Source organism: Sinocyclocheilus rhinocerous, unplaced genomic scaffold (genome assembly GCF_001515625.1).
Source record: "Sinocyclocheilus rhinocerous isolate Xijiao unplaced genomic scaffold, SAMN03320098_v1.1 scaffold717, whole genome shotgun sequence".
In the NCBI taxonomy this organism is placed as follows: Eukaryota; Metazoa; Chordata; class Actinopteri; order Cypriniformes; family Cyprinidae; genus Sinocyclocheilus; species Sinocyclocheilus rhinocerous.
The window spans coordinates 350,078-360,712 of record NW_015649226.1 but is presented as its reverse complement, the minus strand read 5'-3'; the positions used below and the strand labels follow the sequence as shown (position 1 = coordinate 360,712).

The 10,635-nt window shown below is 35.5% G+C and overlaps 1 protein-coding gene across 1 annotated transcript; it reads left to right on the top strand.

The window, feature by feature from the left end:
- Positions 1-247: 247 nt before the first annotated feature.
- On the top strand, positions 248-6,508 carry arsa (arylsulfatase A). Its single transcript, XM_016515150.1, has 8 exons — positions 248-671; positions 1,598-1,838; positions 2,012-2,230; positions 3,754-3,923; positions 3,998-4,122; positions 4,214-4,341; positions 5,502-5,604; positions 5,698-6,508. The coding sequence occupies exons 1-8, from the start codon at positions 448-450 to the stop codon at positions 5,991-5,993; spliced, it is 1,506 nt and encodes a 501-aa protein (XP_016370636.1). The 5' UTR covers positions 248-447; the 3' UTR covers positions 5,994-6,508.
- Positions 6,509-10,635: the final 4,127 nt, after the last annotated feature.

Genomic DNA, 10,635 nt, shown 5'->3' with positions numbered 1-10,635 from the left:
TTTACTCACCATCATGTTGCTGCAGACGTCGTTCTTTTTCAGTGGAAAACACTTTGAGAAGTTTTGAAGAATGTTGTCGATGTTGGTGCTTAAAAAAGTTTATGTGATATATTCCGTCAAATTTTGAAAACACACACAAATCACAACCCAGTGAACCCACGCAAAACATCTATTCAAAGCAAACTAAATGATGCACATGCACGCCGTTTCTGGATAATAAACCACATATCCCATCAGCCCCCTGGCCCCGTGTCGGGGATCACATGATCCACACGGGAAAAAACATGAAAGACTCCAGCAAGATGTAAATGACAGAAATAAAGCTGCGAGGAAAGGAGTGAACCTGAAGCTCATAGCAAAGCGTTTGTTCATAACAAACCGAGCAGGAACTGTCATGCTACTTGAATAACGTTTTGTATAAATTGTAAAGATTTTGTAAGCTGCGTAATGGCTTTAATGTGCGTAATCGCGTTGTTTGCACTGATCACAGCTCAATGTGCTCGCGCGACGCCGCCAAACTTCGTGCTGCTGTTCGCCGATGATTTGGGTTACGGTGATCTGGGCTGTTTTGGACACCCGAGCTCTCTCACCCCGAATCTAGACAGACTAGCAGCGCACGGGCTCCGGTTTACCGACTTCTACGTCACGAGCCCCGTGTGCAGCCCTTCTAGGTAAAACCAAATGCATCTTTTACCAAATCCACCTGTTATCCAGCCTATTATTTCATTTTTGTTCATGCGTTCATTTGTACACTTCTTTTGAGTATCTTTAAATCACCTTCCAGCCTCTACAAGTTTTTGATGTAATTAAATTAGAAGTTGGAAATATTATTTATAAATTATTATTTATTATTGCTATTTATATAGTTTATATGTAGTCATTTTAGGCTGGTCTGAAGTTTTTGTTGTTGTGTCTGGCTATCAAAAAATGTCCCTTGATTTATTGTCTCATTGATTAGTTCTCTTATATAATTTAATTTATTGACTAACTTATTAGATTTCTAGATGTTTTATATATAATAAACTGTGCTACTAGTAGGCCTACTATTTCTGCAGTAATTATCTAATTATTTTTATTATTGTTTTTTATTTTATTTTATTATTAATTATTTTAAAAACATATTACTAACAGGCTTACTATTTATGTTATTATTATTTTATTTTTTTATTTTTTTTGGCTATCATAAAAACGCTATCTCTTAAATTAATTGTCAAACTGATTAGATATATTATCACCGACATAATACATATTTGATATCAAATTATCACAGAAGATGGCGCCAGAATGCAAGGTAATATTCACCGACTTTGGTTCGATAATATCATAAACATAGGCCTTCTATTTCTGCATTATTTAAAATGTATACTATGCACAGTATGTGTATTTTCTGTATGCAAGACCTAATTTTTATAAAATTGTACATACACTGCAGACTGCATGATAAATGCAATGTGCTCAAGGTAACCTTCCATTTATCTTACAATGATTAAACCAATATCATAATCAGCCTGGTTAGAAATTAGAATTCACCCTCTTATAATGATGTATTGTGCTAATGTGCAGAATTTCCTTTTACATACTGTTTTTTTTGGTCCAGGGCAGCCTTGCTGACGGGCCGCTATCAGACTCGTTCCGGCATCTATCCAGGTGTGCTGTATCCGGCCTCAAAAGGGGGTCTCCCTCTCAACGAGACCACTATCGCAGAGGTGCTGAAGTCTAAGGGTTACACTACAGCCATAGTGGGCAAATGGCACCTGGGCGTCGGGCTGAATGACACTTACCTGCCCACCCGACAGGGCTTTGACAATTATCTCGGTATCCCGTACTCACACGACCAGGTCATTATGTTTTCTTGAATTATTCTGAGTTTTATCTGGAAAGCACCAGGGAAATTGCATAGCATTATTATAATTAATATATATTTTTAATGCAGGCGTGTCAACTGATTCCTGAATGTTAGTCTTCATTTTGTTGCTGTCTTTCATCATTGCATAATATCTCTCTATCAAAGGGTCCCTGTCAGAATCTCACGTGTTTCCCTCCGGATGTGAAGTGCTATGGCTTCTGTGATCAGGGTGTTGTAACTGTACCTCTCATGTTTAATGAGAACATCAAGCAGCAGCCTGCAGACTTCCTGCAGCTCGAGAAGGCCTACAGTGAATATGCCACGCAGTTCATCACTGATGCTGTCCGAAATAACCGCCCGTTCTTCCTGTACTATCCTTCAGATGTGAGTCAAATCAACAGTCTGAATCAAATAAACTCACCAAGACTTCTCACAGCACTTACATATTATTGCTCTTTTTGTTTTGATTGCTTCTGTTGTCATGGGATGCCTTAACTGCCTTAATAAAATAATTTTAAAATTATCATTTAATTTCATAGCACCTTTTTCTTTTACACTCTCAACTTATGGAGAGTCCCCGTAAACCACAAATAGTGGTGTGTGTGTGTGTATATATATGTTTTTTTTATTTAAATTTTTTATTAAATTGCAACATCCGCAATGCTTCATGGGATGCCTTAACTGCCTTAATAAAATAATTTAGCCTACAGCGAATTTGCCACGCAGTTCATCACTGATGCTGTCCGAAATAACCGCCCGTTCTTCCTGTACTATCCTTCACATGTGAGTCAAATCAACAGTCTGAATCAAATAAACTCACCAAGACTTCTCACAGCACTTACATATTATTGCTCTTTTTGTTTTGATTGCTTCTGTTGTCCTCATTTGTAAGTCGCTTTGGATAAAAGCATCTGATAAATGACTGGATGAAAATGTAAATCATTTTTGTAATGTTTTATGCAATTGCTTGCATGTCTCTAAAAGAGATTGAAAAGGAGTACTAGATTATTTCATATTACGGAATTTCTACAGTATAATGTTTCTTATAATGCTTGTTATTGAGAAAATAAGTATGTAAAGTATTTATAATAAATGTAATTCTAAGCCCGTTCTTCCTGTACTATCCTTCAGATGTGAGTCAAATCAACAGTCTGAATCAAATAAACTCACCAAGACTTCTCACAGCACTTACATTTGCTTGCTCTTTTTGTTTTGATTGCTTCTGTTGTCATGGGATGCCTTAACTGCCTTAATAAAATAATTTTAAAATTATCATTTAATTTCATAGCACCTTTTTCTTTTACACTCTCAACTAGATAGATAGATAGAATTTTTTGTGTGTGTGCAAAATATTAAAATATACAAAAATATAAGTTGTTTGGGAGTTTAGGGAGGATTACTTGATTATGTCATTCGCAATGCTTCATGGGAGTGTATCATTACCTCTTTTGGCATAATTCCAATTTCCTTGGTAACAGTGACTTTTTTTTTTATTGGACGAGCCAAAGAGGATTGTGGGCAGTGCAGTTCTTCACTGAGAATGACCATGACTTGAACAAAACGAAATAATTATAAATTAAATAATAATGAACTAAACAATTAAGATTAATAGATAATGAAGTTAAATAATAAAGATTAATTTAAATTTAGTTTTTTTTGTTCATTTGTTTTTTATTAATTTAAATTAAATTAAAATCAGAAGTGATAATCACACTGATTTTCTGAAGGTTTCTATAGTGTTTAGCATCATTTAACAATCTCAAAGCTCATAGTAGGTCTTTCTTGAAAGATTTACACAATGTATTCAAAATAAGTGGGATTTTTGCTTCCAGAATATGTTATGATCTTTTAGAAACGCACTCAAAGTATGTACTTAATGATTTTCTGCCTGGTCTCTGTCTCTCCAGCACACACACTACCCTCAGTATGCAGGCGCAGACTATGCAGGGAAGTCTCCTCGTGGGCCGTTCGGTGACGCTCTGATGGAGTTTGATGGCACTGTGGGGAAGATTCTGCAAACTCTGGAGGAGACGGGGGTGATCAACAACACTCTCGTCTTCTTCACTGGTGACAACGGGTAGGTGTTTCTCCTTAGTCCATTCTTTGTGCGTTTCTATTTCTCTTAACATCTATTTATGTGTGCGTTCGCAGGCCAGAGCTCATGCGGAAGTCTCGTGGGGGAAACGCAGGCCTGATGAAATGTGGCAAAGGCACGACTTATGAAGGAGGAATGAGAGAGCCGGCCATCGCATATTGGCCTGGATCCATCCAACCAGGTAAACGGCCCAGTGTCCGAATCCAGCTATAAGAAATATACAATGTTTTATGAAATTGAAGACATTTACTTTGTTTTCCCATCATTCAAAGGTGTGACCCGTGCTCTGGCCAGCTCTTTGGACATTCTGCCCTCCTTTGCCAAACTGGCTGGAGCTGCGTTACCTGACGTTCAACTAGACGGGGTCGACATGACAAACATCCTGTTGAATCACGGAGCGGTAAGAGACAAAATGATCAAAAGTGAAATATATTTACATGCATGCATACATACATACATTAGTGTTTGTTTGGGCTTGGTAAGATTTGTAAAACATGTTTTATTTTAACAAAAATACAGGAAAACAGTAATATTGTGAACTATTTTTATTTTCTATTTTAATATACTTTAAAATGTCATTTATTCCTGTGATGCAAAGCTAAATTTTCAGCATCATTACTACAGTCTTGAGAGTCACATTATCCTTCAGAAATCATTCTAATATGCTCAAGAAATATTTCTTTTTGTGCTACTTCTGTATCTTTGTGGAAGCAGTGACACATTTTTTCAGGATTCTTTGATGAATAGAAAGTTCAGATTTTTTTAAAATAAAAATTGTTAACACTTTAGAAGCCTTTAGTGTCTCTTTCGATCAGTTTAACTCATCATTGCACAATAGAACTTACACATTTCTTTAAAAAAAACACAAATCTTACTGACCCCAAACTTTTGAACAATAGTTTATATTTGTATATGTGACCCTGGACCACAAAACCAGTCATAAGGGTCAATTTTTCGAAATTGTGATTTATACATCATCTGAAAGCTGAATAAATAAGCTTTCCATTGATGTATGGTTTGTTAGGATAGGACAATATTTGGCCGAGATACAATTATTTGAAAATCTGGAATCTGAGGGTGCAAAAAAATCTAAATATTGAGAAAATCGCCTTTAAAGTTGTCCAAATTAAGTTCTTGGGCATATAAAAAAATCAATAATTTTGACCCATGCAATGTATTTTTGGCTATTGCTACAAATATACCCCAGCGACTTAAGACTGGTTTTGTGGTCCAGGGTCACATACATATTTAGTTTTTTCTAAGCATAAAGGAAGCATTCTTGCATTCAGTCTGCTTTATTTGAATAGTTAACCTACATGTACATCCATTATTAGACATAACATCTTTGAGCACAGCACCACAGAACCTCAGTATGTTTTTACAGCGTATTTTGCTATTATAGATTTTGGAGACACTATGTATAACTATTTAAAATGGTTAAAGGAATAGTTTACCAAATATCTCTGTCATTATTTATTTGACTTCATTATTTACTATTTTACCCTGAACAAGCTCTGCCAATGAGCCCGTGCTTTAAAAACCTTGTTATTGATGTTTCAGAGTGAAAGACAGACCATCTTTTACTACCCGATTGCCCCAAGTGAGAAGTATAGCGTGTTTGCAGTGAGATGGAAAAATTTCAAAGCACATTACTATACACAGGGTAAGTTCACCATTGCTTAGACTATATAAACCTCACCTTCCTACCTTTCCTTCCTGTTTATTTCTGTTATGTCTTTTTTTCCCCATAACTCAGGTGCAATTCATAGTGAAAACCCCCAGGACAGCAACTGCTCATCACTTTTCCTCAAGCGCTATGATCCTCCTTTACTATATAACTTAGAGGCAGACCCATCAGAAAACTATAACCTTAACAGTACCGAATGGGACTCTGTGCTCAAGCAAATCCAGGCCGTCAAGGAGCAGTTTGAGGCTTCTATGGTGTTTGGAGAGAGTGAGATTGCCAAAGGGAGAGACTCTGCACTCGAGCCCTGCTGCATTCCTAATTGCACCCCTAAACCCACATGCTGCCGCTGCACTTCTGCACTTTAAACAGCGGCCGGCACACTGCCAAATCATGAAATTACAATTCACAAGACCGCCGAAAGACTGATTGTGTTTACAATCTTCCATTGATTTTCTTCTCAAAGCAAAATGCAATGAAAAAGCATAATAACGTTTCTGGAATCTTTTTCAGGTTCTTTGCTGAAGGAAAACAACTGAAAAGATCTGATAAAAAAATGAAGTTGATCCTGTTGCTTATTTTGTCCACAAATACTCCAGTTGATGCATAGAATGATAGTATGAATGCTAAAAACAGTCTTATTGATTTTCTCACTTATCTCTCAGTTTGACTAGTTCACTGATATAATAATAGGCTGTTAACAGTGACTGGTTGCAAAGGGAATAGAGGAGCTATACTGTGTGTATTTTTAAGTACAAATGTATGAATGTGTATGTCGTACTTTTTTGAGTTTCATTCACTATCAGTCTGCTTTTAACACTGAATCGTAATTATGGAGTGATTTTTAAAAATAAAAGAAAGTTAAAGAACACAGGTCTTGAGATATTTTATTCTTCCTCGTCATGCGTGTACACGGCTGAACTAGCTGAATGGCAAACCATTTATTAGGGAATATGGAAAAATGCTTATATTAATATAGTAATTAAATGTATATTACCACATTATATAAAGTTCTTTACATTTTATTTGCGTTGTGGTACTCTCATTAATGTGCATCAAAGATTGAAAGAAATTGTTGAATAAAGTTGATATTTTAGTTTTTTTGCATACAAAAAGTACTTTCGAAGCTTCATAAAATTACGGTTGAACCACTGATGTCACATGAACTGTTTTAATGATGTCCTTACTACCTTTCTGGGCCTTGAACGTGGTAGTTGCGTTGTTGTCTATGCAGGGTCAGAAAGCCATTGGATTTCATCACAAATAAATTCATTTGTGTTCCAAAAATGAACAAAGGTCTTACATGTTTGGAACAACATGAGGGTGAGTAATTAATGGCAGATATGTTCATTTGTGGGTGAACTATCCCTTTAAAGGCAGCCTAACATGTAGATGACAAACGTGACGGAGAGAACTTACAGAGCTGCCGTCCACCAGCATTAGTCCCACAAGCAGCGAAGTCTCACCTTTGCCAAATAAACTCAGAAACACAGTTATTATAGTTAATTGAAACTAACATTTAAACCATAAAAAACTAGTTTGAAATAAAATGAAAGTTAAAACTTATTTCAGATACGTTTTCCGAACATGTCTCATTTTCATTTACTTTGTGTACTAAAATAACAAACTAAAACTGCAATAAAAAAAATAAAAAAAGCTATATAGATAATTAAGAAAAAAAATTATAAAAATGACAAAAACAACAAAATGACTTCAACTTTAACTAAAATTAAATTCAATTGAAAACAGAAAATATAAAAAGAATTAATAAAAACTATAATAGAATCTAAACTATATCAAAATAACACTTCTCAGAAACACTTTGGAGACATCAAGCATATATTATTTTATTCATAAGACCAAATCCATGACAAGGCAGTGAGATTTTTTTGTTTGTTTTTTCTTTACAAGTTGTCATTTTTAACGATACAAGATACATAGTTTTGTCATACTGAAGCTGTTTCCGTTATACAGTGAAGGACTGAATTATGTACGTTTAAGTCCAGAACTTTGTATTTCAGCTACCCAAGCTTAAGTAATCAAGAAGTATTAGATGCTCTGCCTGAATGTGTTAGGGGTTTCACAGCCAATTTGTCACTACAAATTGCTAAATTGAAGGCTAAAATATTCAAGATATTCATTTACCTTATGAACACACAAAAAATGTAATGTAACAGTCATAACTAAGGATTTAGAGCTCTGATTGATATAAATGATTGCTCATAAATGAGACAAAATTGCTGATTGACTCGACGAATGAGTTTTTGGGCATTCGATGCGTGTCTGTTTGTGAATGAAGATCTGATTGACACGGCGGATTTGTTAGATCGTCAGCGATTGCATGTTATTCCGCACATGGTGACTGACCACACATCCAACAACAGATGTATACCAATGAAAAGCAGATAAAGGAAAGATACAAATACTAATTCAAAGCTATTTATGTCTTTTCACCCCATCACAGTTGGCTTTTGGTTGTGAACATTATTATTAATATTATTATTTCTTTTAAATGTACATATTTATCTCAATAACATACTCAACAGAAAGGACACAGCATGGCGATCCTGACTCTAGAATATTTACAGCAATCTAACCGAAAACAAGACACATATAAAACATAAAACTCCTTCCGTGAGAGTGTCACCGTCACAAATGAACGGGTAACCATGGAAACAGATTGCAGGCTGCTGGAGGATACAGTCACGTGTGCAGGGAACGTTGGGCTGCGTTCAAAATAGCATACTACCATACTATGTATGCATACTAGTATACCGCAGTGCAGTGTGCACGAAAAAGTCAGATGAGAGGGGGATCTGCTCTGCTCTATTCAGTCTCAGCAGCGCCGGTCAAGGTCAGGACAAGGGCTAAATCAGAGAGCTGAACAACTGCGTCTGCCAGTCGGCATCTGTGACAGACTCAGAGAGACAAAACAATGCACAAGGGTTGTTTTCTGATATCCTGAGCTTATTATATAATCACATGGTACCTATACATCTGTTTAACAGGACAGAATTGGGGTATTTTATTCTTTACCGGTGTAATATGAAGCAATATTTGTCCTGCAGATTACTGGATTAAATTATCAAGTCCATTGGTAAAACATTCCTGCATTCAGTGTGTTTCCCAGTGAACGGGGACTTTTCATTTTACTCGCTGTCTATAAGCATCATATCTCTCTGAAGTTTCTACCTGCAAACGTTCAAAGCATGAGAGGTGAGCTATATCAGGCTTAAAAGCTAAAAGCGTCAGTCCAACCTGACAATCATACAAGACAGCAGACAATGGTAAGTAGAGGGGCTGTCGGGCTTGAGAGCTGGAGAAATATTATTTGACTGAATGCCCAAAGGACTGAGCTATAGCATAGCCAACCGGATGAATCGTACAAAGTCGATATCTCAGTAATATTTTACCCCAAAATAAAATGAAAAAAAAAAAATCAATTTTAATGTGCATGAAGAAAATAAAGCCTATATTATGATTGTTTCATGACAATTAAGCACATTCCCTCACCTCACCCTTTATTACTGTAATGCTAAAAAGAAAACTAACAACAATTAATTGATTGATGAATTAATTATATGAATAAATATTGATATTAATTAATGACATAATCACTGTAAATTATGACACTTAAGCACATTTCATCACCTTATCCTCCAATAATGTAAAGCTAAATAAATAAATAAATACAAATAATTTTTCATTATTATTATTATTTTTATTAATAACAATTATAATAAAAATGTAATTATTATTATATGAATAAATATTGATATTAATTAATGATATAATCATTGTAAATTATTTATACTTAATGGTAATATTTGTAGCACTGCCTTCATTGCATGCTGATTTAAAATAAAAAATATTGACAGAATGATTTTTATTACTGTATTACTGAGAATCATTAATGAAAATCAACTAAAACTATAAATAAACCCAAAACTAAAACATCTGGATGCATTACTGTAATTGTGGGTGTTTAACTGTGATGGCAATGTCACAATGGCATTGCAAATAATTAATCATAATTATTAATTAAAAACTTATGCACAAAACTCAAAACTGAAATATCTGGATGCATTACAGTAATTGTGGGTGTTAAAATTGAGATGAAAATAACGTCAGTTGCAAAAAAATCATAATTTTTACACAACATCTTTGTGATTTTGGGGTCAAATATTTTCCAGATATGACTTGATGAGATTCACCGAACCATCTCTAGATTCCTCTACTGTACACCCAGCCTGCCGACCTGCAATCCGTCCCACTTTCTCATTCTCAGACCGATGGCGCAGGATACTTGCATACCATGATGTAATGAAGCATCTGTTTTCACCTACAGTCATCCCTATTTGTACAGTATTTACATCGCGGTTAAATCAGAAACGTACATTAAACCTTCTACTACATCGGAACAGACAATCTGTAGACCTATCAACGACTCCAGGTCACGTCCTACTGCCTTGTCCTTTTTAGTACAAACCCAGTACAGCAATGTATCAGAATGGGACAAATACATATTTACAAACAATCCTGGTCTTCAGATTCAAACCTCTGATCGCCTTTTGCTTTTAGACATTGTGTGTGTATGTGTGTGTTTGTGAGCATAACCCTCAAAGCCATGCAATCAAACATGTCAAGTCATATTTTGCCTTTTCTACACCAGGACTATATATATATATATATATAAAAAAGAACTCGAACTGATGTATCCACCCAAAAACCATGTCCCTAATTATATAGTAGAAAAGTTAAATAAACAAGCAATCCATCTCAATGAAGAGAATAAATGAACTGATAAACAGTTAAATAAACAGACAGACCACTAAGAGCCAATGTAGAGTATTCAGCTCAGTTCATGTCGGGAGAACAAGAGAAACTGAGGAAGAGAATAAAGAGATGAGGCCTATGTTACATTTGAGAAGGCTGCCAGGCGCCTCGTAGTGGCCAAGCCCAGGAACTGTCCTGAGGGACAGCAGTTGCCATGGTTACCCTTTTCCTCCT